The sequence below is a fragment of the Sylvia atricapilla genome, chromosome 15 (genome assembly GCF_009819655.1).
Source record: "Sylvia atricapilla isolate bSylAtr1 chromosome 15, bSylAtr1.pri, whole genome shotgun sequence".
Classification (NCBI taxonomy): domain Eukaryota; kingdom Metazoa; phylum Chordata; class Aves; order Passeriformes; family Sylviidae; genus Sylvia; species Sylvia atricapilla.
Window position 1 is genome coordinate 14,936,973 of NC_089154.1, and position 25,066 is coordinate 14,962,038.

Below are 25,066 nucleotides of genomic sequence, written 5' to 3' on the forward strand. Positions count from 1 at the left end.
ACACCTTGCACAGAATTTAAAATTTCACTTAGAACTTAATTCACACACACACAAAAATCTGGGTACGTTGTCAGGGACATGCACTTTTAAGTATTTTTAGAAGCCTGTTCCCTTGAAGGCAGTTTATAGTCCCAAGCCCAAGGACAGCAGTTAAATGTCAATAGAGTTCAGAAATCTGCCGTTTGCTTATTTTAACAGACATATTTCACCTCTCTGTACTTTCTCTGGGTGTCTTGGGCATCATTAGCTATTGCCCAAGTCAGATTTACACGGCTTGAAAATTGAAAGCAGTAACTAACAAAAAAAGAGTAACCTTCTAAGGACCCACCAGCTTAGGCATTAGTGTGTCCCCAGCCCTTGACACAACACCTGAAGCCTGCTGACCAAAGAAGCACCAAGGAAGCTGTGGGCATGCACTCGTGGGTCACTGCTCTGTGGGTGTGGTGACACTGGCAACTCACCAGAGGGAACTGAGGCTTGCTCACTTTAGGATGGCATAACTTTCCACACTGGTGTTTTTCCTCTTCAATCCTTGTGCTGCTAATATTCCAACAACCCTACCTCTAATTCTAATTTTCCTGTTCTTGTGTTTCTTACAGACATGGCTCTGTCTCACAGTTTAAGAGCTCCTTTGGAAGGCTGGGCCAAAATCGTGCAGCAAATCCGTGTCATCCAGGCTGGCCTTGCTCCTCAGCTGGTGGCTGAGCCCCTCAGGGAGGAAGGTTAGTGACAGCACAGCTTGGAGATCAGCTTTTTGGTGCCTCTCTCTCTTTTGATCATAACTGTGGTGTTAGGCTAAGCTGGGATTTACTTGCACCTTTGCCTAAGAGGCTGCAGGCAGCAGTGAGAAGCCCTGGTGACAAAGCTCAGAGCCACAGCCAGGGTCACTGGGGTGTCACTGCTCTGTGCCAAGGCTCAGAGAGCTGCTGTGTTCTGCTCTGCTTAATAAACCAGGGCTGTTAATGAGCATTTGACAGTTCCAATCAGCAGTGTGTCAGTTCAAGATATCAGAAGGTTTTTAAAGTAGTGGGAATCTGTTTCTTGCTTAAGCATGTGCAAATCTGATCCTGCATATACAGACTGCAGAGAATTATATAACAGCTTTAAAGAGACAGCAAAAAAAAAGGTATTATTGATGTTAAATACTTGCTCTTCGGTGATAGCAATATTTCCATGTGATATTCTAACACATTTGTCACATTTTATGGGTATCAGGAATCCATTTGTAAAAAAAAAAAGGCAAAAAAAGCAGTTCAGTAGTTTGTAAGGACAAGTGGTGGTGAGCAGTTCCTGTTCCATCCACAGAGTGGGTGGTGTGAGGAGTTATTTAATTCTCTAAGCAAAGCAAATATTTTTTCCCAACAGAAGCTTATTGCTAAAAGATAAGGTGTGACAACCTTATCACAACTTACAGTAGATGAATTTTTGTCCACTTTGTTTTCATGGAAGAACCAGTGTGGCCTTCTCATTAAAATAACCAGCACATGAATCCTAGCCCCACAAAGATCTGCCAGTTATTAATTATTAATCAGCAAACTAAAAATAAATGCCTAAAATAATTTCTCCTCCTTTGCTAGTTTTGAAATAGGCGAGTGTTCTTGTTCTTCTTGCAAACAAGGCAGTCACAGTGAATACAGTAACCTTTTTTAAAGAATATTTATTGCTTCTGTACATTATTAGTGCCTCTGGTAGTGCCTCTGAGCCCCTGGCATTTGTTAAGGTGCTGTTTCACTGTTTCAGAGTTGAATGAGAGGCTCTCAGCTTCCTCGGAAACCTCATAAATTCTGCTGTGTTTTACAAGTATTTCAGGATGAGAAATATTAAAAATACTCAGGTGTACCTTTGACATAATCTGTGCAGTCATACTATCCTCAAAAATTTGCTTGAAGTGTTGGAGTAAAATGTCCTTTGTCCCAAACTCGTGAACGATGTATAATTTGTTTTAATTACTGGGAACACACCACAATAGTATGTAGTTTATTTTCTGCAACTTATCTGATAATAAAAACATTCTTGAGTAATGAGAGAACTGCAAACGCTATTAACCCAATTTTTAAAACACCTTATTTAGTTTCCTCTTCATAGTTGTATGATAGTTTGTATGATAGTGCTGAACATCTCACCTGAAAATATAGTTATTTTGCTGAACGCCTGGCAAGAAAGCAGAATAGTTTTGCTCACTTTTTTCAGTTAAAGTTGTCTGAGTTATGGACAGATTCCTTCTGGTGTAGGAAAGCATCCAGCAGTCCCAGCCTTTGGCAGAGGTGTATTTCCAGTTCAGACAAGTCTTCTCAGACCCACACTGTGCTCCAGGTGTTACCTCAGAGGTAAATGAAACTGGCACCCATCAGCAGCAGTTTGGGGTGGGAGGTGACACTCGGTGACACTCGGTGACACCCGGTGACACTCGGTGACACGTGGCCCTGCCCGTGGGGGTGATACACGTGTGATAGATAATTTGTGTTTTTGTTTTGTCTCCGGCAACAAACGCCAGGCACCACTAAGGAGCGAGTGTTTGTAGGAACACAGCCGGGGCGCTGGGGAAAACCCGCGCACGGCTCGGATCCTGTGGATCCTGCCGCAGCGAGGGATCCACCGAGCTCTGCCCCACGGAGCTCGGGGCCCCTGCGGGTGCCAGCCGCTTGTTTTCTGCCACGATGACACCGTGCTGGGGTGGGGATGAGGGGAAGCGTCTAACATTTCACAGACTGCGACACGGAAACCTGTCCTTGCTTGGGGAAAGGACACTTCGGGCTGAAGATGCTGGGCTGGCGTTAAAAACAGACACGGGCTGAATCGCTGTTTGCTTTTGCAGTAGAGGTCTTTTGAATGGAGGAAAAAAAAACCCTAATGTAAATATTTTTCTCTTTTAGATAATTTTAAGGTCAATCACGCCTTTAAAATTACGGCACTTGCTGGTTTATACACGCTTAACGCCTCAGAAGATGCGGAGCCTTGTGCGTGTGACTGCAGGTCACTGAAGATGGACGGTGGGGTTAGCGAGGCTGACGAGGGTCGGGAACAAGAATGGGAATAGGAATGGGAATGGGAATGGGAATAGGAATGGGAGTGGGAATAGGAATGGCAATAGGAATGGGAATAGGAATGGGAGTGGGAATAGGAATGGCAATAGGAATGGGAATAGGAGTAGGAATAGGAATGGGAATAGAAATGGGAATAGGAATAGGAATGGGAATAGAAATGGGAATAGGAATGGGAATAGGAATAGGAATGGGAATAGAAATGGGAATAGGAATGGGAGTGGGAATAGGAATGGCAATAGGAATGGGAATAGGAATGGGAGTGGGAATAGGAATGGCAATAGGAATGGGAACAGGAATGGGAATAGGAATGGGAATAGAAATGGGAATTGGAATAGGAATAGGAATAGGAATGGGAGTGGGAATAGGAATGGGAGTGGGAATAGGAATGGGAGTGGGAATAGGAATGGCAATAGGAATGGGAGTGGGAATAGGAATAGGATTAGGAGTGGGAATAGGAATGGGAGTGGAAATAGTGGGAATAGGAGTGGAAATAGGAGTGGGAATAGGAATAGGAATAGGAATAGCAATAGGAATGGGAACAGGAATGGGAATAGGAGTGGGAATAGGAATGGGAGTGGAAATAGGAGTGGGAGTGGGAATAGGAGTGGGAATGGGAATAGGAATAGGAATAGGAATGGGAATAGGAATGGGAATAGGAATAGCAATAGCAATAGCAATAGGAATGGCAATAGGAATAGGAACAGGAATAGCAATAGCGATAGCAATAGCAATAGCAATGGCAATAGCAATAGCAATAGCAATGGCAACAGGAACGCGCACAGGATCGGGACCGGCCGCGGCCGCCGCCCCCGGCGCCGTTTGAAAGTCACCAAAGTTTCCGCAGCGCGTTCCGCCGGCGCTGATTGGCGGAGCGGCCCGCGGCACGTGACCGGCAGCCAATGGGGAGGCGGCGCCGGCCGGGCCGGGAGCGGCGGTGTGGGAGCGGCGGGAGCGCGGTGAGAGCCCGGGGCCGGGGACACGGGACACGGGATAAGGGACACGGGACACGGGACACGGGATAAGGGACACAGGATAAGGGACACAGGACACGAGACCCTGTCCGGCTGCGGCCCCGAACCTCCTCCTGCTCTGGAGTTGGTGGTGCGGGCGCTGCTGGGGCGGGGAGCGCAGTGTGGGAGCCGTGGCCGGCGGCTCGGTGCTCCGCATGGGAACGGGATCCGCAGCGCTGCCTCGCCGACCTCTTGGCTTGCGGCTGGAAGCATCAGAGGTCAGGCGATTCAGCGGAGAAAAGCGCGGAGTTGCCGTAGGATTCACTGGAAAGTTGAAAGTGTGGGAGCTGGGCTGGTCATAGTGGGAAGAGGAGGGGTTTGCCGAGCTCAGCCCTGTGGTAGAGAAGGCCCGAAGAAGCTGATAACTCTTTTCTTTTGGGATTCTGGAGTAATCCTGGGGCTCCCGTGACCTCTGCCTTTTCTTTCTCTTTTGTGGTGGTTTTTCTTTTGTATGGCTTCAACAAAAGGAAGCAGGCCCATGTGTTACAGGAGGACCCTTTCAAGGGGAATAGTTTAAGCAAATCTGATTTTCATAGGATGGGAAAGCTGCTTTTCGGGAGCGAAGAGGTGCTTTGTTTTGCTTTACGTTTAGGGAAAATAATGTCTAATAGGAGCTTCATCTCTGTCATGGATAATTCAGCAGTATTTGTGGTACTCCTTTACTTTTTTTATTACAATGTGAATTGCTTCGACTTGAACCATTAGGCATTGCTACAAACATCGAGCTAAATGTTCTTTTGTGAAGAAAAAAGTTCAGTATCAGGGTTGAGTCCTTTGTTCTAGGGCTGAAACAATCCGGGCTGGGGCCCTCATGATTTTGGGTGAATTCACACTGATTTCCGAGCTGAAGTGAAGGAACTCTGAATTTTGTGGCTCGCTTTTCTCGATCCTTGCTTTACCCTGAGGAATTTCTCAGCCCTGCTCTCGCTGGTGTGGAATTGTTTTGTGCTGTGCAGTGTTTTTTTTCTCCTTGCCAAATTCCAGTCCCCACCCATGATCCCGTCCACTTCCTGCCTGATGTGGAGGTTGGTGACGCCCGTGGAAAAAAAAAAAAAAAAAAGAAAAAAAGAAAAAGCTTTGTGCTTTTTACACGCACAAAACCTGCCCAAAATGTCTCTTCTGGCTTCCCCTGCCTGAAAACAAGCAAGGTGCAGCCAGTGGGGTGCTTCTTACAGACCCTGACCTTCTCTCCTCGTTTAATTTACACCTTTTCCAGTGTTTGAAAAAGCATTTCTAAAATCCTGCTTGACTCTCCTCTGCTCTCCCTGCTTGTAGTGGGTGCAGACAATGAGGAGTTCCTGATTAATTTCTCTTCAGGCATTTTGCATCTTGTCTCCAAGTTGTTAAAAATCAAAAATCAAGGGGAGAAGGCAGCAGGGGAAAACCAGTCGTAACTCTACCTTTTCTGCAGGCAGTTTAACAAGACACACATGGTTTTTATTTGCACTCTTCTTAGACAAATCTCAGGAAAAAAAAAGTTTAAAAAAAGCTTTAATACTTTCTCTCAAACTCGGAATTTTTCTTTTCAGTTTAAGTTTGTATTTTCCATCTTTGGTTAGTTTGAAAAGCCCAGCTTAGTTTGAGCTAAGATGTATTACATGAAAGGAAACTAATAGCTCTTCCTTGAATTTTGCAGCAAAAAACTTGTGCCTGTGGCATTGGAGAGCAGCCACATCTCTGGAATAAGTACAGCTCCACTGTCCTTCCGTGTATTTGCAGCTGAACAATTAATTTTAAATTATAAGTACTATTTGGTAATGGTAACCATGAAGCAGAGTGAGCTCATGTGACATCCTCAGTGGGTCCATAATGTCGTGTTCACAGAGACACAGTGGCACTGAGGGGTGCAGCACCTTTGTGCTGCTGTGGACGTGGCAGAGTTCCCTGAAAGCCTCATGGATTGTATGGGTCAGTTAAGGAAAATTCTTCTCTGTGCAGTCTTAGTTCTTCCATGAAAACACAGATGTGAGCACATTCAAGGTTTTGAAGCTGAGGGAAGCTGTCTTTGGGTTCCAAAGGGTTCTTTGAAAGCTTTTTAGAGCAAGATGTCTTGCAGTTCATCTTTATCATTCCTGAATTATTTTTGTTGACTGTCCAAACCCAGATATTGGACTTATTATAATGCTTGTGTCAGAAAAAAAATCCTTTTTGGATATTTTTCTTCTCAGGCATGCTGCAAGGCTCGGGGTGTGTGGACACAGTGTCTTGAGCAGAAGGACATGCTTGTTAACATCAAAGGCACTTTCAGTTCACTTAAAAATAACAGAGTAGATGTGACATAAACTATCCTAGGTCAAGAATGTTAATTATGCTTGGTCATGATTTTCATTTTAATGGGCAAGAGCACTGTTTGGAAAATCACTCTGTTCTCACACTCCTTTTCCTCTTTTTTTGCCCAGTGTGTTCTTCAGCCTTGAGACTTGATGCTGGAAACGTGTCAGTGCATTATACAGTGCTTTTATTTGTTTGAAGGAACACACGTAGCTTTGTCTAATGAACATTTTGTGTCAAACTCAATCATAAAAACTAAGGCTTAGTAACTTTTCTCTTCACCTGCCAGCTCCTCTTTTAAATACCAGTGTAATTTCTGTGAGTGTGTCGCTGGTGCTGTGCACTGAGGTATGCAGGCACAGCCCCACTCAGCTGTGATGCTGCTTACTCCTTCCTCAATAATCTGATAATTGCTTGGGCTGTGAAGAGGAATTGAGCTTTGTGGCATTGCCTGGATATGTAAGAATTTAGTTTCAGATTGCCAGAGCACTTTGAGTACTTTTGTCCGTAGCAGAGGTAAGAACTACTTGGGTTTGTCTCATTAGAGTTACTAAATAGGTGGGTGTTACTCTCTTCTGTTTATACCCGTTGATTTTTTGGAGAGGAAAGTCTTGACACAGGTTAAAGATGTTTTCTTCCATAGAGGTCAATAGACGTGCAGTGTATGCACATTTTCTTGAGCTAGGACATGCTGCTCAGAGGGTCTACACCAGCAGTTTATGAGGGTCATAAATAAGGGGAGAAGACAGATCTAAGTGATCTTTCAAGGCTTCAGCCATCCCTTCTTTGTTCCATCAGAGTTACCTCTAGGAAATGTTTTGCTCAGCAGAACTGGAGTTGAAACTTGGCAGAACTGTGTTTCTTCAGTCATTAGATTTCGGTGATGTGGTTTTCTGTCTGCTGCCACTGTTATGAATTGCTCATTTCCACCTCTATTTGCTATTCTTTATCTTACCTGGTTTCTTATTTGGTATCAATTTGGTTAAATTGATAATGTCTGAGTGGAGCCTTTGCCTCACCCAGGGCTGGATGTGGGCAGATTATGCAGAACACCAGGTTTGATGTTTCTCCATTGTCAAGACTAACTCGTATGAAATGATATTTGCTGCTGACCCATTCAACAGAGTGTGTCATGCACATCACAGGGCATTGATTTCATTTAATTGTGGTGTTTAGATACTTAAGTCCTCAAGTGGGAGTGACCAACTTAAAGTTCCTGATTGCCCTGTGGCTCTTTGTGTGTCATTCCTATTTGGGAATGTGTCCTGTGACGGGGTTTGTGCTGGCACAGGGACAGCTGGATTGTCTGGATTGCTGCAATCTTTAACTGCATACCTAACCCAGCCACTGGTATCCTGCTAAAACCTCTGGGGAGTTTTTACCCTCCCTTCTCCCCTGGCTCTCTGAGGTATCCAGAGATATTGGAGCAATATGTGGATTTTGGTATTTCAGGTTTAAATTTGGGTAGCTTTAACCTAGGAAGAAATTTTTCATGTGCCCAGAAATTATGTCCATAAAAAGCTTACGTGTTCTTTTAAATGTTAACTCAGGAAATCTGTATCTCGAGTACCTAATCTCTGTCTCTTTGAAGTTTCTCTTTAATTTCATGATGGGTGTCTTTAGGGTTGTTGAATTGCAGTGTGTTTGGAGCTGAAGCTGTGCCTGAGATGTGTTCTTTCCCTTGTGTTCTCTGTGCACTGGCACAGCTGCAGCTCAGGTTTGAGCTTCTGACTCGAGGTGCTGAAGGTGCTGGCTGCTGGGATGTGGTGTGAGCCTGCAGCAGCTTCGGGAGGACTGGGGGAAATGACTTAGCAGGAATTCTTTCACATTTCTGGTCTGTGAAAACACACCAGTCCTGTCAAGGCTGGAGTTGAGTTTGGCTGTGTGGGAGGAGGAGTGTTCTGCTGTGCACAGGAGGATGAGGCTGCTCACTACCCGAGTTCTTATGCTTGACCCTTTACATTTTCAGGGGGAAAAATGAAACAGGAGTTTTAGGCTTTGAGGACTCATTATGGAAGACTCTGAAGAACATCACTTCAGCTCAGTGGAAGAGGAAACCAGATACTGGAAGGAGCTGGCTATGAAATACAAGCAGTGGTAAGGCAGTGGTTCATTCCTCCAAGTGGTTGGATAAAGTGCAAAGACACAGATCTTTCATTGCTGCTTGTTTTGCTGGAGGATTGTTTCAATAGGATTGTTCAAGAATATTAAACGTTTCCTTTCATCTTTCTCTTTGTTCCTCACTTTTTGTTGCTTATCAATAACGGCTTTTTTTATATTTCCAAATAAAGAATAGAATTGAATAATGGAATAAACGTGTGATGGCAGTGGACAATTGACAAACTAAAGAGATGCCACATATCTCTTATCCTCTATATATCCTCTGCAGTGTGAAGACAGGCTCTGGGGGTTTTCTGTGTATTTGGACTTTTGTTATTTGTTTATCAGTTTGCTATGGGTGACTTCCCATGCCTGGCAGGGAGACATTTGCATATGTTTCTCCTTTCCTATTGAATACATACATTGGAGAAGGGCATACAGCCTTCTGTGTTCAAGAGCAGTGTTGTTTTTACCTCGAGTGCACAAGAGATGATTTTTTTTCCTTGTCATTGTCCATTGTGATGAGTTCTGTTGCTGGAATTTCTAGTGCTGAGAGCACGCAGGAGGAATTGCGCGAATTCCAGGAGGGGAGCCGAGAGTATGAGGCTGAGCTGGAGACTCAGCTGCAGCAAACAGAGTCCAGGAACAGGGACCTTCTGTCAGAGAACAACCGCCTGCGGCTGGAGCTGGAGGCAGTGAAGGTGAGAGCTGCTGCTGCACGTTGTGTGCCCATCCTCAGGGGTTTGCACCCTGTGGCGTCACCTCAGCACTGCAGAAAAATTCACCAGGAGATTGCAGAAAGGAAAGTCTTGAATAGCAAAGAAATGCCAGCCTGTTGTCTGCTCTGAGGATTCTGTGTTCCTTGGTACTGTTCCTGCTCCCAGATTTGGGCTGTGTGTCAGGGTGGATTTCAGATGGGAGAAAACTGTCCACAGTGGAGTGGAGGCTGAGTGTGAACACAAGAGCTGCTGTTCTGTTCCTTCTCCCGTCTATTTAGTGCTTTTGTTCATATCTTTCTTGCTGTCTGCATCATGCAGTCACAGATAATATGGCAGAACAATCAAAGTACAAACACTGCAGCTGTGGTTTTGCATTACGTAAGGAAACTCAGTTTTAAGCCCTTTTTACATAGTTGTGTATTTATTATCTGGCATTTCAGATAAGCTGGGAAGGAGCAGCTGGTGGTAACACATAGAACTGAGAGTCATAAAACAATTTCAGTCCTGGCTTTGTTATTGAATCAGTCTGTCCTTAGTGAAAAAAGAGTTATCCTCTCTGTACTTGGTTAGCATTCTGTGAAACTAAGAACCAGCAGAAAGGCATTAACTTCTAGAACTATAAAACATAAAGGATATGAACTTATTGATTGAGATGGGGCTTCTTAACACAGTGGCTTAAGAAACAGTGAAGCTGTCTAAAATATGAAGCGTGATGAGTGCTTCATTTCAGCCTCTCAAAGATGATTGACAGGTTCAGGGAATGCTGGTAAGTTCTCTTTAAGTTTGGAAAAAATTGGCACTGAAATTGGTGTGCCTCTAAATTTAAAGTTTTAATGTAGGCCTTTTGTTTACAGATGAGTTACAGTCACCCAAGAAATCCTACACTGTTTTTTGTAGGGCTAGCTCAATCTCTGTGGAAGAGAGATTAATGTAATTACACTTCTTCTGTTCAATTGGATGCAATAATAAGCTGATGGGAGTGAAGGTATTTGTATAAGTGATTAATCACTGGATGAATCCAGGTTTGCAATGCCTTTTGTTTAAACTGTTGTCCAAATGACTGTCTTAAGGAAAAACTCTTCTGTTTTTCCAGATGTCCTGTCCCTCTAGAACCAGCTTAGCCATTTCCTCCACTCCCTGCTTTTTGATAGCAAGACCTCCAAGACTTTTCATTGGATTTATGTTGCTTTAATCCTTGTTGTTCTTGTTGTAGCACCTTAGAAATATTAGATGTTGTGCATGTTGTATGGAGTATTGGTCTGCTGTTCCAGACAGCCACACATAAACCCATGGAAGCTGATGGGTTTGGGGAGAAGACAAAAGTTTCAAAAACAAAACCCATAGTTCATTTAATTTAGGAGTGTATAGACAATTTTCTTTCTCTAGAGTAGCTGGGATGAGAGGAAGAGCCACAGAGCCAGGCTGAAGAGTGAAGAATGAAAATAGCAGGAAGCAATACAGAGCCTCAAAAAGGGGAGGGTAGCCATATTTTAGAAAATCTGAAATTATTCTTCACAGTAGATAACTTTCTTAAAATATATTCTGCTTGAAATAAACCATCCAACAATTGGCTATTCATGCAGCCTGAAAACTGCAGTAACAGCCTGCAGTGAAGGAACAGAGCCACCATTGAGGGCCAGATCAGCTGATAGTTTATTACAATTGGCTAAAAACAAAGCCTGGGACCTTGCAGTTCTGGCCTTTTATCTGAATCAGTTCAAGAGCAAAGCATTAATCTCATGAAGCCATTGAGCAGCGCTGTTAACTGAGCCCATCAAGGGTTGGGATCTGCATCTAGGTCAACAGCAGTGAACTTTTTGTCAGCCCACACAGCTTGTGGCTCTGAGCTGACCAGCCCAGTGTGTGTGCCTGCTCCCTTTTACAAATCAGAGCTCATGCTACCTAAAAACTGATGGGAATGCTGCTTTGGAGGGTAGTTTAGAGAGTCCTGAGAAGCTCATTGAAAGTAATCTGCCTCTTGGAGCTCAGAGGCTCTTAACTGTGTCTCAGAGGTTTGGAATTACAGCAGTGTCACCACGCTGCAGTCAAATAAGGATTTCTTAGTTCAGGATGGATATCTCTTCCTCTCCTCTTTGTCTAGGCATTTCATGTGCTAAAATAGCTGTGTTCACATTATCACTCACACAAGGCTACTTGCTGTGGTTTTCAACTCCCAGTGCATGGATTTGTGACTTCAAGTGTTTTGTTCTTGAGTTCTGTTTGGAGAGCACTTCAGGAATGTTGCTTACACAGCAATCTTGGAGTTTCCAGAAAACCTCTGGCACGTTGAAGAGGTCTGGTAGCAAGGTGGTTGAGTATAAATCATTGAAATAGGGTGCTGTGGAGCTTTCCCTGTCCCATGGGAAAGCTTTCCTGTGTCACCTACTGTGGAACTAACTCCACATTTAGTGGCAGTGCAGGAGAGAGAGGTCTGATGTGGAAGCTAAGTCTTCCTCTTTGCCTGTGCCTTAAATGTTCCCTTGTATATGTGGTGTAGAGTTTGGTTTAGATTCCCATCCAAAGTGTACCTGTAATGTTCTGTTATCCAGAATTTTGAACCTGCTTTGGGCTAAGAAAACCACATGGGCAGTGCAGAATCTTGCTGATTACAGCAGCATGTAACAGGGTTACACTTGGAAATTATTTTTTTTATATTCTTGTTACTTTGGCTCCTAAATACTGCCTGACTTCATATTGGGGTTCAAAATAAGTGGCTTCTCTTGTGTTCTGCTCTCTGTATTGCTAAAAAACAGCTGAGTCAGGCTGTCTGGGAGAGGCAAGGAATGGCCCTGTGCTGTGAGTGTTGGGAACTGTTCCCTGCATTTTGTTTGATAAGGAGTGACAGAAAGAGCTCTTGTCTGCTGGCAGCCCAGAAGTATGTGAGCAACTGAATTTGTTGGCATTTTACCATGTGTAAAGTGATGTTTCTCAAAAAACTTGAGAGCATCTGTCTCTGCCTTTCAAGGGGCTCAGACAATGCTGCAAAAAGAGAACATGTGTTGCTGAGTATCTGATGTGCTGTTTGATTTGCCTTTGAGTAGGAAAAGATTGAAATGCAGCATTCAGAAGGATACAGGCAGATCTCTGCACTGGAAGATGACTTGACACAGACAAGAGCCATTAAGGAGCAGCTTCAGAAATACATTCGAGAGCTCGAGCAAGAAAACGATGATCTGGAAAGAGCAAAAAGGTGATCTGCTTTTTGTGGGGTTTTTTTCCACCTCTATTCTGTCCTGGAAGCACTGAGCTGTTTGTGACATTACTTGTTACCACTGCCATTCTGAACTGTCACTTGTCTGATGAGTCTGTTGAAGAGATTTGTTGCAGATAGGCAATGTGATAATTCTTTTTTACCTCTTCCACTCTTCTGACTGCACTCTTCCGTATCTTACAAGCTAAAAAAACCCTAAAAACAGCGAACCAAACAAAAATGCAACCCTGTCCATTTTGTTGTGAGACAGGGAGTCCTCCATGTGCCTGAAGGATCTGGTAGTGACACCTAATACCTCTTTTTCAGAGCCACTATAATGTCCCTGGAGGATTTTGAACAGCGTTTAAACCAGGCTATTGAAAGAAATGCTTTTCTGGAGAGTGAGCTGGATGAGAAGGAAAACCTTCTGGAGTCTGTGCAGCGCCTGAAAGATGAAGCTAGAGGTTAGACAGAAGTTATTTGTCTCTTTTCCTTTCTCTCCTGCTGCCTTGTAGCTGCTCAGTCCTCTCCATACTCCTTAGAGCTGGACTTTTAAGTTTTCTTCTTTAAAACCTGCTATCTGAAATGTAGAAACAAGTAAGAAAACCTCAGAATGTTCTATCCCCACTCCTGGAACTCCTGCCATTGTTCCAGAGCACTCTCAGGAGCAAGAGTCTGTTCCAGCCTTCTCCTAATCAGGGCTTCAGGGAGTTGAGCCAGTCCAGCTGGAGTGTGTGCTGATGTGGCTTCCCATGAAGGTCAGCTTTAATACACACTAACCTCATTGTTTCCTGGTCTGTGGGAAGTGGAGTCAGTGAAGCACTAATGAGGAATTAAAACAGGAGGGCTGTGAGTGACTTCTGGTCGCTTTGGAATGCACTGGCTTTTTGCTATCTGTCAACAAGGCTGGGTGAGAGGAGAGAGACCCTGGAGCTGGAAAAACATCTGTTTTCAGATCTTGGGTTCTGTGCCCTTGAGTGGTATCCAGAAGCTGCAGCCAGGCTGTGGGAAACAAGTGCTCTATCCCTTGGCTGGTTAGTGATGTGGCTTCCAGCTGGCCTCAGCTCAAGTTTCCTTCATGTGGAAACCAGGATAGGAAAGGGTACAACAGGTAGGATCTCAGCCTGGCAGGGAGCCAGAACGAAGCCAAGGTGTGCCAAGTTGCCAAGCCTCAGATTGATGTGCCTTTGCTTAGCAGCCTGTAACATTTGGAAAGGAGTTAATTCTGGAGGGGAGCCTCATGAAAGGGTTTGAAAATAAAAGCCAGGTAATAGCACTACTAAAATATCTTGAGCCACAATCCCAGAAAGCCCTTCAGTTATCTGGAATTTGAGGATCTGCCTGGAGTAGTCTTTTACACTGGTAAGTGACTTTACCTCAGCTCCATGAGGAGGAAAGCCTTTTGAGCCAAAGATTACCTCCTGCTCTTATCTTGCATCCTCCAGCACTTGCTTTGTGTTGCTTCCTCCATAGACCTACGACAGGAGCTTGCAGTGCAGCAGAAGCAGGAGAAGCCCAAGACACCAATGAGAGCTCCCCTGGAAGCAGAAAGAACAGACACTGCAGTTCAGGCCTCTTTGTCTGTGCCCTCAACACCCGCCCTGCGCCGGACACCCATCAGCATTCCCACCCCTGGGACATTCAGGAGAGGTGACTGACAGGGAACCAGCTCACACAAACCATGGGATGCTCTTGTTTTGGCTGTAGTTTGTTCCCTTCTTTTCATTCCTCCTTCAGCCACAGAATGGAGTGTGTGGTGTAGTGTCTCCTACATCAAATCATCATGGTCTTTGTGTTCACTAACTGGGATTTTTTTGAGTTTATTCACAGTCTGTTCATTTCCAATTGACTTGAACTGTCTGGTGATAATGAAGGATAAGATGAGCTGTTGGGATTTTCTGTTAGTTCACAAATGTCCCAGAGATGTTGGTCTAATTTAGGGGAAAGGTTTTAAAAACCTGTGTAATCTGTAATTGTGTTCCTTGAATCATCCTCTCTAAGACAGAAGTAAATTTTTCTTTCCCCATGAGTAACATCTCCTTCTTTAACCTGCCCTGCAGGTCTTGAGGACAGTTATGGTGCAACCCCTCTCACACCAGCTGCAAGAATATCTGCTCTCAATATTGTGGGAGACTTGCTGCGAAAAGTGGGGGTGAGTGATTTCCTGCCAGGCAATGCTTTTGGAAAGCTGCAGCTCTTAGAAACTGCTTGTGCTGCTCTTCAGGGGAGACTGAAGAGAGTCTCTTGCCCCCAGGTTAGCTAAGTGTGGCCTTGGGATTGGCCTGGACTGCAGATGTTTCTGACCACCCCCCAAATAAAAATGGACCATGGTGGTTCTTCTAAGTTATAATCCAGGTGGGGATAAGACCTCCCTCTACGAATTTCTGGAAGTGCATTTGCAGAAAAAATAAGTCAGCATGAGTAAATTGAGAAGGGATCTGTTCCCCACCTAATACATGAATAGGGAAGCTGATAGCTCATATGAAGGTTTAGTAATTGAAAAAATTATGCCTGTAAGAAAGATGTAAAAATCTGAGGGAAGTGGAGATTTTGTGTTCCTGCTGGTGAAGAGCATCAACTCCCTGGAGAAACAGAGATTCCTCTTTAGAGAGATTCAGAATTGAGAATTCAGAACTCACGTGACACTGGGGTCTGGCAGGTTCCTCTACTGGATAACTCACTCTTAAAGAAAGGAAATCCCCCAAACCCACACACTTCAGTGCCCTTTTGGTGTGCCACAGTGCCATCTCCTAAAGAGAATGGTCAATCTGACACTTGCCTCGTCTGTTCACTTCAGGCTTTGGAGTCCAAGCTTGCATCCTGCCGAAACTTTGTGTATGACCAGTCTCCAAACAGACCTTCAGTGTCCATGTACATGAACAGAGATGTCCTGGAAACACGCCTGAGTCCTCATCAGCCTCTGTGTGACACGGGGTGAGTGCTGAACCCTGCTGTGTCTTAGTGACAGCTTTTGGTGCTGGAAATTTAGCGTATCAGTCTTTGTTTTGGTTTGTTTTCCTAGCCTGGGGAGAAACCTCATGAAAGCTCCTGTCAGGAATCCTCAGGGGCCATACATTAACATATTCATGCAGCTGATTATCTATGTACTGCTGCAATGCCAAACTGAAACTCCAGCACCTGTAAAAGACAGTGTTCATTCCTCAAAGGGAAATGCAGCCGTGTGTTACAGTGAAACCCAGCCCAGTTGAGGAATGGGTTCATGCAGTGCTCAGAGTGCTGTTTTCCCAGCTGAGGGGTTTGTTCTGGAAGTGAGCAGTTTCTCTGAGGATGGTTACAGCCAGGGAGAGGTGCCCTGATTCAGTTTTGCCTTTGCAGGTTGGTGAAACGCCTGGAGTTTGGAACACGACCATCACACACTCCAGGAGCCATGAGCCACCCCTCCCAAAGCGTGGTCAAGATGCTGCTCTGAAAGGCCTGGCTGGCTGCAGGAACAAGAAAAAACGTCTATTTCAAACTTTAGTTTTAAAGAGAGTATCAGTGAGCGAGCAGACAGCAGTGTCAGGGTAGGTGAGAACTGAACAAGGAGTCACAGCTGGCAGTGGCTTCTTCCAGTGTGGCCTCTGGGCAAGTTCTGTGGGTGACAAAGTGTGACAAAGCAATGCTGACTGTGGCAGTTCAAGACTGGGAATTGCTTCCTGAATCAGCTACTGTAAATAGCTCCTTGAAGGTCACTTCTTTTGGCACTGCCAAAGCCATTGTCCTTCTGCCTACAGCACAGCAATATTCACTGTGCAGCTCCTCAGCCTTTGGCTGTTGGTGTTCACACACCAGCAGTTGTGGCTGGAGCTCTGTTTTGTACCATGAGTGTTGTGTGCTGCAGTCACCCAAATTAAAGGAGTGTTTTCATGTGGAGAAAAGTGTATTTCTGCAGGGAAAAGCTGCTCAGCTCCTTGTGGGATGTTTGCTGACCAGAACGTTGCTGCACAAACCCCTGCCTGTGTAGTGGCAAGATGTTTCTGTAAGCAATGATTTCCCATTCAGGACAGGTCATGGTCAGAGGTGAGACATGTCTGGTGCTGAGAGTGCTCAGGACATCCCAGAGATAATAGTTTTTTTGGTTTTTTTTAACCCCATAGTGGCTCATAAAGCCTGGGAGGTGGGAGGCCAAACCTCATCAAGTTTTTAGTTCTAACATCTTGATAGGTGGGTTTTACTGCTTTCCAAACCTCCCTTCACTAAGGTGCCTTGGGTGTTAGTGATTGTTTTATTGCTTTATTTTTCTATATGAATATATCTGCCGTTACTGATTTAGAAATGCTTTTTTAACCTGAAAAGCTCTTTATGCTACAGAAGTGTATGTGAGTAGAGAATTACTTTAAAATAAGTTTTCCCCCTGTAGAACATGACTGCATTTGTTTTTTAAAATGGAGTAGGTTCATTCCCAGTGTTAAAGTATTCTATAGAAGACTGTAGTTGCAAAATCAATAACGACTGAACAGTTTTTATGGGTTTGTTTTTGTGGCAGGGGACAGGGAGAGCTTACTTGGCAAAAGAATGCATAAATGGGTTTGATGGGTGGGGTTTTTTTTCTTGATGTTTTTGTTTTGTTTTGGTTGGTTGGTTGGCGTTTGGTTTGGTTTTTTGGGGGGTTTTTTGTTTTTTTTTGTTAAGGAAGTGCTGTAAAAACAACCACTGAGGCATCTATTTCTCTAGAATACTTAAACTACAGATGATTTCCATTTCTCAGTCCAGCTATGAAGTTGCTTTAACGGGGGAGCAGAATAAAGCTTATTTTAAATGCGAGTTGTTGATGCATTTTGAGTTTTTTTGCAAGTTACTACTGTGGTTTCTACATGTTCAGCTTGCTGTTTCTGCTCCCAGCATTGGTGCTTAAGACCATTTAATATAAAGTCTGGCTTGCTTGTCTCCTTGCTCCCCAGCTGTGTCAACACCCAGCTCTTGAGCATCTTTACAGAGCCTGATGGAGCACATCCTAACCCCTCTCTGCTCAGCTTGTCATCTTAATGCCTCTAAATGGATTCTTCCTTTCCTCTTTCATGAGCAGAGAGAATTCTCTGGGTCTGCAGGCTGAATTCTCTGTGCCCAGTCTGAACCCCCCAGTTTGTGATCTCTGCACTCGTGAAACAATGCTTGGATTTAGAAGATGACTGCTTTAGCTGTCAAGGTGGATGTTTGTGCATGATTTGCTGTAGTCACACTGCTTCAGGTTCACTTGCTGTTCAATCAGAGGCATCAGGTGAGCTTTCTGCACTGGGCTGAGGGGGATTTTCCATCCTGCTTTGCTGTGTGTGGCTCCCTGCTGCCCCGGTGTGACCACAGAGCTGCTGCACGGCTTGGTGATAGCTCCTGGTAGCTCCCAGGAGTAGGTTGTGGTCTTGCTGGAGTGCTCCAAAAATAAAAAGGAACTGATCTCTCAGTGCAGAATAGCTTGGCTTGGATCCCTGCTGTTTCTATTGGTTCCAGCCTGCTGTAGAGGCTTTGCTCAGGAATATTTCTGCACATAACAGATGTCCAAGGGTGAGTTCACTGCCCACAGACACACAGGTAGGTGCTTTCCTGCACCAGACTGCTGCAATCTCTGCAGCTCCTGTGTCTGTCAGCCCTTGGGAGCATCCCAGGGCACCTCAGCACCGTGTGTCCCTGAGGGAATCAAACCTGCCCCATGTGCTCATGCTGTTTTACTTCCAGCTCAGTGGACAGACTTTTTTGGTATTTCTTCAAAAGCATCACTTGGAAGAAACCCAAGGTTTTGTTCTAATGATTGCAGATGAACCTTTGTAAGAAGTATTTCAGTTTTAGAGAAGCTCTGCTGCATCTCCCCTTCCCTCCAAGTCACACCTGTACACAAGGATAGTGGAGTCATTTTTTAGCCTTTTATTAGTGTGTAAGCACATCCATGGTGCATATAAAACTGTTAACAGTTGACTTAATTTGAACAAATGATATTTTTTCAGTAAGTGATTAAAAAGGCACTTCCACCTTGTGAATTGTGCATCAGGGATGTAGTAACCAGGAGAAAACCCTATATTAATTGAATACTCAAAACAAAATGAAAGTTTAAGAAAATATTAACTGACCAATGCCTTTTTTTTTTTCCCTGCAACAATCTCACAAATCCTCTGTAGACCACAGTTTACTGGGATTTAAATCATTTGAGCTACTCAACTCACTTTCTGCAAGATTCTCAAAGTGAATGACTCTGTTAAAAATCCCCTCCTTTTCAAAAACACTTCATGGTAAGAAAAGTTTTGGAGTCAATCTACACGTTGGAGACAAGGCAGTTGTGCTTTTATCTGTCAGAGGAGTGGGTGTATGTGACCTTGACACTAAGAGTAGACTTATACAGTGCTAAATATTGTCCTCCCTCCCTTCCCTTGCTGCAGTGCAATTTTTAAAGCGTGTTTATTCACTGGCTTTTGTTCCATTGAAATCTCCATCTCTCGCATCCATTTCGTCATCACCTCCATCTATTGCATTCTCAATTACTCTTCTGCCTCCAGATCTACGGGGTGGGGCAAAAGATGCTGGCTCATTTCCCCTCCTGCAGTAAGAGGGGAAAAAAATAGAAAAAAAAAAAATCAGGTGTTAGGTCATTTGGAATCCTCACAAATAAGTCGTTTTCTAATAGGACCTGTGGGGCTGATGGTTCTAAATGCAGAAAAGCCAAGAGCAGTGGGTCTCTTAATTGCACTTTCTGTTCTGCAAGGTGTAATAGTAATTTGTGAACAGGCTGAGACTCCCAATTGCTTGGAAATGAGATGGGTTTCTTGTTCTTGTGCTTGTGTCCTTGTCCTCTAAACAGTCTCATCAGCCCCAAATCAGCTCAACTCATTTCATTGTTTTCCCCTATGGGACCTGCAGCTGAAGGTACTTGAAAGGAGTGGAAAAAGGGACTGCTCATGCCCCACAGCAGAGGAGTGTCCCTCTGGAGGAGCAGGCAGAGAGCAGTTGGTACAGAATTTCTGCCCACCAGTTCCTGGAGGGCTGTGAGCCCTGCTCCTGGGGCAGTGCTGTGGATGTCAGCAGATATTTCTGAGCCCACAGTTCCTCTCTGCACAGGCTGCACTGGTCAGAGCACCCAGCTTCTGAGTAACTCCACTCTCCTTCCCAGCAGAGAGAGGAAACAGTCATTGCTTTGGAACTGTTGGACCTGGGGATTGATGCTTAGCAGTGCAAGTGTCCTACAGGAAATGCTTTTCCCACTTTATCCCCTTTTTCCTCTCCCCTCTCCCTCCCATCCCCACATATTTCACAGGCACATCCCAAGGCAGGGACACTTTGGTCCTCAAGGTTAATTTTTGGGGAGGTGTGAGCAAGTGAGAGAGACAATGGGTTTGTCCCATGGCCTCCACTGCTAATGTGCTTCAAAGCATTTCAGTTTTGTGACACGGCCTCTCACTTGCCCCTCGTTAAGCAAACCTTTGTAAAGGCTTGAGACCACAAATATGAGCAATAGAATAAATTCATGATCACTGGATATTGTGCCAAAAATACTAATTTGGTGTTAAACAGATCCGAGACTGCACTTTTGGGTACAGCAATCATGCATAAATATTTAAAGGCTTGTCTTGTCCTTGCAAAAGACTAAGCCAGTGCCCTTCCTGAAGCACCTATTTTAGTCCAAAGTTCAGTCTTCCATATGAGGGAAGAGGGTAGGAACCTTGGCTGGACTAACTTAGTTCAGAGGCATGAATCTGCATTTCTGTTTTCCATAATTCTGCCCTTAAACTTCAGTGTGAGTGAGCAATTAGCTAGCTAATAAAGCTTTGTGTAAACCTGCTGCTAATTAACCGTGGTGGTTCTGGTGCTGAGGGCATGTGTGGAACACAGGGTGTGTCATTTCTGTCCTGCTGTGAGCTGAGCAGGGTCTCTCATTTTATGGCAGCAGAGATTTGTTATTATTATTATTATTATTTAGCAAATAAGCTCTAATTAGGTTAATAAATTAGTTCATTCTTGTTAATAAAGGAAGAGCTGTCCACCCCCTTGGACTTGTGCTGTGGGACTCAGTTACTCATGTGTCCTTTGTGCTGCAGTAATTCACTGAAGTGCTGCAGGAGAACATGGGACTGGAGGGAATAACAGCAAGAGCCTCACCAAACTGTGCACTGCAGTTTTGGCTACAGAGTGAACTCCTCATCATCCACTATCTGCTTATTAAACTACTTATTCAACTTTCCAGTTCTTTAAACTGGTATTGGGCCTGTGGATAAAAACCTTCTGTTGCTATTTGTTCCTCCTGAAGAAGTTTATGTGTTTGATAATATTCACGTGGTGATTGGTATTAGAACCTTCAGGATAATGTGTGTGTCTGGGACAAGCCTTCAGCACCAGGGTTTGCTCAGTAACTCTGTATTTAATCTGCCTTTGAAGAAGTGCTACTGGAGTGGTGCTTGAGTAACATTCTGACTGGAAATATTAGGCTGACTAAAAGGCACATGCAAGGACAAGACAGCATCTTTAAATATTTGTGTATTCACAGCGAATTCCAGCATATGTAAAATAGAAAAATATACAAATATTACAAGGCAATAGCTCTTTAATTTTTGCGGTGCAGGTATTATTCCTATCTCCAGAGAATGTGCTAATAAATATATAACATAATGCTGTGCTAGGTTACAGTGTCAGCTTTAATGTCTGTGCTCTATGTTTTAATACAGTAAACAAGCAATGTCTGTAAAATGGCTCTAAAAGCCTCAGTAATGACTCTTTGTAAGCAATACAGGCACAGAGTGCTACATAATGAAAAGGCAAGACTTTCTCTTTTGTCTGTGATTGTGTGATAAATCACATGCAAGTAAGGTCTTCCCAAATCTCAGGTGAATTAGATGGGCTCTTACCTTAGGTCAGCATTACAGTAAGCACAAGAAACACTGTGACATTCTAATGACATGCTGTGACACTCCATATTCATTAGTCCTTTTAATCGATTTTACTAATCAATGGTGTATTTTATTTGAAAAAAAACCACATTACTCTTCATGGCAGTGCACAAAGATGATGTGCAAAATAAAATTCATGCGAAAACAATCAGAGTACTTGTTAGGTACTCTGTTGGTAGAGCTTGTGAGAATGCAACATTGGTAAGTCTAAAGTCAGTACATAATCTACTTTTAAGAAAGATGTATCACTGATGAACAGCTGATGGTAGCTAGATTATTGTAATATTTGTCTTTTTTTTGATAAAACAGATTACTGCCAAGATATCCAAGCCTTCACAGTTTGCAGAAACCTCACATCATTTTAACCAGGGCCAAAGAAAATGGAAATTTGTGCAATACAAGCTAGCTGCAAAGTTGAAGGCATGGTACCTGCTTAGTCATGCGAAGGTTCCTGTGTCCCTCTGAAACAGAGATAAAGAGTCCTGGGCAGTTATACTAGGTACATGGTCATGATCAGAGGTAGGTAATTACTTTTCAATAATTAAACAAAGTACATTACAGCCAATTACATCACATTTAGATAAAACAGAAATGAGCTGTATGGTGTGTTCTATGTAAAAAGGCTGGACACAGCCACTGCTTCATAAAGCAGCCAGGAGCATGTAATTACCCAAGTTACTACCCAGGAAAAGGCTGCTACATCCATAACTCTTCACTTTTAAGGGAATCCACGTCCAGTAACACCGGAGCATGTTACTGCTAAATGCTCTGGCAAACAGCTTTGAGAACACAAGTAAGTGGGTGCTTTTTTCCCTCTGACCTACTGCGAGTCTTAAGTAGAAAGCAAAATTTTATGGTGCAGTGATGCAGATAGAGCAATTTCTTTATAACTCAAGTCAGCCTCTTTATTTCAGGTTTTCAAACCCAGTGAGTGCAGAGCTCAGGGATGTAGCTGACTGATCACAGCTTTATCTTTTTCCCATGCAGATTCAACAAGAAAATGCAAAAGGGACCTTGTAATCTTTTCCTTGGTCTGATGACACTGAATCCCATAGTGGTGAAGTCCAAGGAGATTTTGGAATAAGAATAATTTAATGTGCTTTGCTTTTTACTGCCTGTGATGTCCAAGACCGTTCACAGTTGTTCTGTGTGAGTTGTGCGTGTGTGAAAGTGTGAAAAGCACAAGCATTTCTACACTTTTGTGACTGCTTCTGTACAAATAGATACAGCCGTTATAATAAGGGGTGTCTTCAAAAGCAACCAAGCCTAATTTTGTCACAATTTAAGCCCAAAGGGTTTTGATTAGAGAAGAGTAAGGCCTGTGCCACGTTATCACAGTTGATCTCAGCTGAAATCCTGAGGCTGCTGCAGTCTGTGCAGGACACTCCTCTCCTGATTTCAGCCTTTTGTTCTGAGTGCCAAGCTAACTACAAGGAGTGAGTAACTTTACAGCACTCTCAGCGTCTGTTCTTCACCTGACAGAGTTCTTTTTTTTTCCACTTTTTGTAGTTCATCTCTAAATTTCAAGGCTGTTGAGCGGGAAGGGCTAATCCCAAACAAGGGTACTCTACCTGAGCTTGCTTTTTAGTGCTGCAACCTCCCGGCCCAGGGCTTCATTGCTCTCGGTGGCTTCATCCAGCTCCCTCTGCAGCTTCCTGCGGTTGGCGTTGATGCGCTGGGACTCCTCCTCAGCCTCCTCCAGCTGCCTTTTCAGCTGCTTCAGCCGTGTGTTACCCTTCTCGGCCTAAAGGGGCATTTCAGAGCAGTGCTTTAATTTAAAATGGATCTAAGAGCTGTGCATTCCTCGTTTTAATTTCGTGCTTCTCTTGAGAGTTGTAATGAAACGTGAGCCGAATCAAAGATTCAGGAAGATTATGGCCTGAAAATAACTTTGCTTTGTGGGAGTTCATTTTGCTGATACCTTGTTGTTTCTTTTGCTGCATAGTCCTACCTCTGCTTTTTGGGCTTGCAGATGGATTTGCAATAGATAAAGCTAAAATTTTAATGTAATGTCCAGCATCTCTATTCGTGTAACAATAAGGGTGTTGTGCACAGTCCTGTGCAGTCAGACTGTTGCAACTGGCTGATTAACAAGGACTTGTGCTTTGGCACTTTTTATAGCATGGAAGAATTATATTGTCCCATCTTTTAGTATTGGAGTGTATGGCTCTTCCAGCACAGAATCCAAACCTACAGCCTGCTTTCTAGAGGGGAATTTGCTTGAGGCACAGCCTAGAATCTTCCTTTCTTGGGGCAAAACCTAAAAACTCCTGTGCCCTCGCCTGAGACCCTCGTGACACAGTCTGTACCTGATCTTTGTACTGCTCTGCTTGCTTCCTCTCGTCCTCCACCTGCAGCAGTGCATCCTTCAGCTTCTTGTCCTTCTGGCGCAGCGTCTTGGCCGCCGCCTGCTTCTCCCTGCAAGGACAAGGCATTTGTGGGATGACAATGACAAGGTTTTGGGCACATGGCACCTCTCTACTCTCCGCCTTGGCTTTGTGGCTCAGGAAACTGGCACCTAGGGCCCCTGTGCTAAAGGTCTTACTGAATTTAACAGGTGAATTCTGAGGAAAACTTTATTCTTCTGGTTCAAAACCAAATCAAATATATGGCTCTGCCCTGTGCTAGAGGTGCTCCAGGAGATGGGTTTGGAAACACAAGGTGATTTCCTCAAGGAATAATCCCACAAGTGGCACAATGTGTTATGGCAATTAACCTGGCAGTGTCATAGGGCAGTTACTCCAAAATGTAGGGGAGCAGATCCTTGCCTATGGTATTAATATGACTTTTCAGCAATAAAATGGGTCTTAATCAGAAACTGCAGCAACTCCAGTTACTTGCCATATGTCTCAGAAATGTTGAATGAGATAGAGACTTTACCAAGTTTAGTGGCACTGAGAGCCTGATGACACAAATTCTGCTTGCCTTTATTTATGTTCTGTCTCAATAACTGGAACAAAAAATAGGCAGCTGTGCCCTTTGGGAGACCAGTACCTGGCTTCCTGTTCCAATTGCTCTTCGAGAGAAGCAATTTTGGCCTCCAGAGCAGCGATTGTGGCTTTGAATTTGTTCTTGACAGCTCCCTCCATCTCCTGCAGCTTGCTCTTTAGCTCTTTGTTCTGCCTCTCCAGTTGCTGCCGAGCGTTTTCGTTTTTCTGTGCCGTGGAGCGCTCTGTTGCCAGCTCATTGTTCAGCTGCTCTGCCTGCAGGGTGGGAAGGGATGCTGTCACAAGTGTTCCATGCTCTCAGAGAAATGGCAGGTGGCAATTTGGGATAGCAACCCTCCAGACACTCAGAACCACGGGGAGCTTTTGGGGGAACAGGAACAGAAAAGAGGTGTACCTGCTGTACTGCTTTCCTCATGCGGTCACCCATCGCCTCGATGTTGCTTTGCTCCTCTTCCAGCTCCTCCTCCAGTTGGGCAATTCTTGCCTCCAGGCGCCGTTTCTCGTCCTGAAGGCTCGTCCTGGAAATTTCAATTTAAAAAAGTGAGTAGTTGTGGCTCTGGCCATATGTTATGATTAGTATTACGAACTGCCAGTAATTCAGAAGCACTAGATATTTCAGTGAAAGCAGTCATATGTGTGCATGTTGTCTTGTCAAGACCAGATGGCTCTTGGGAACGGGACAAAACTTCTCTTGGCAGCATCAGCAGCACGTTCAGGGCCTTGTGTGTAATTTGGTGTATTCCTACCTTCCAGAGGCAGCGCTGGCAAGTTCCTCTGCCATCTCTTCTTTCTCCTGGTCTGCTTGTTTGCGGGCTCTTTCTGCAGCAGCCAGGTCCTGGAGAAATGGAAAAAGAAATGAGTAAATGTTCCAATAGTTATAGCACGATTCAGAGAACTGTAAATTTTCTAAAGCTGGTATG

General features: G+C 44.2%; 2 protein-coding genes across 6 annotated transcripts in view; one reads left to right on the top strand and one right to left on the bottom strand.

Annotated features, from left to right (window-relative positions):
- The first annotated feature begins 610 nt into the window (after nt 1–610).
- NDE1 (nudE neurodevelopment protein 1) lies at nt 611–17,098 on the top strand. 2 transcript variants are annotated; one of them, XM_066330304.1, is made up of 9 exons: nt 611–722; nt 8,295–8,422; nt 8,973–9,126; nt 12,186–12,334; nt 12,662–12,798; nt 13,808–13,984; nt 14,395–14,486; nt 15,132–15,268; nt 15,671–17,098. In XM_066330304.1, exons 2-9 carry the CDS (start codon nt 8,337–8,339, stop codon nt 15,762–15,764), a joined length of 1,026 nt encoding a protein of 341 aa, XP_066186401.1. In that variant the 5' UTR covers nt 611–722; nt 8,295–8,336; the 3' UTR covers nt 15,765–17,098. The 2 variants fall into 2 exon arrangements, with proteins under 2 accessions (XP_066186401.1, XP_066186400.1); XM_066330303.1 differs by lacking the exon at nt 611–722 and adding an exon at nt 3,943–4,000.
- A 1,205-nt stretch (nt 17,099–18,303) lies between these two features.
- Nucleotides 18,304–25,066, bottom strand: part of MYH11 (myosin heavy chain 11) — a 52,433-nt gene continuing 45,670 nt past the window's right edge. For 2 of the 4 annotated variants that reach the window (XM_066330306.1, XM_066330305.1), the window contains 6 exons: nt 24,893–24,981; nt 24,541–24,664; nt 24,193–24,401; nt 23,508–23,616; nt 22,770–22,942; nt 18,304–18,857 (listed from right to left, as the gene is read on the bottom strand). In XM_066330306.1, coding sequence (XP_066186403.1) covers nt 18,719–18,857; nt 22,770–22,942; nt 23,508–23,616; nt 24,193–24,401; nt 24,541–24,664; nt 24,893–24,981 — 843 coding nt within the window. In that variant the 3' untranslated portion in view covers nt 18,304–18,718. Of the gene's footprint in view, nt 18,858–21,627; nt 21,660–22,769; nt 22,943–23,507; nt 23,617–24,192; nt 24,402–24,540; nt 24,665–24,892; nt 24,982–25,066 lie in introns of all 4 variants that reach the window. The other 2 variants (XM_066330308.1, XM_066330307.1) reach the window with 2 other exon arrangements.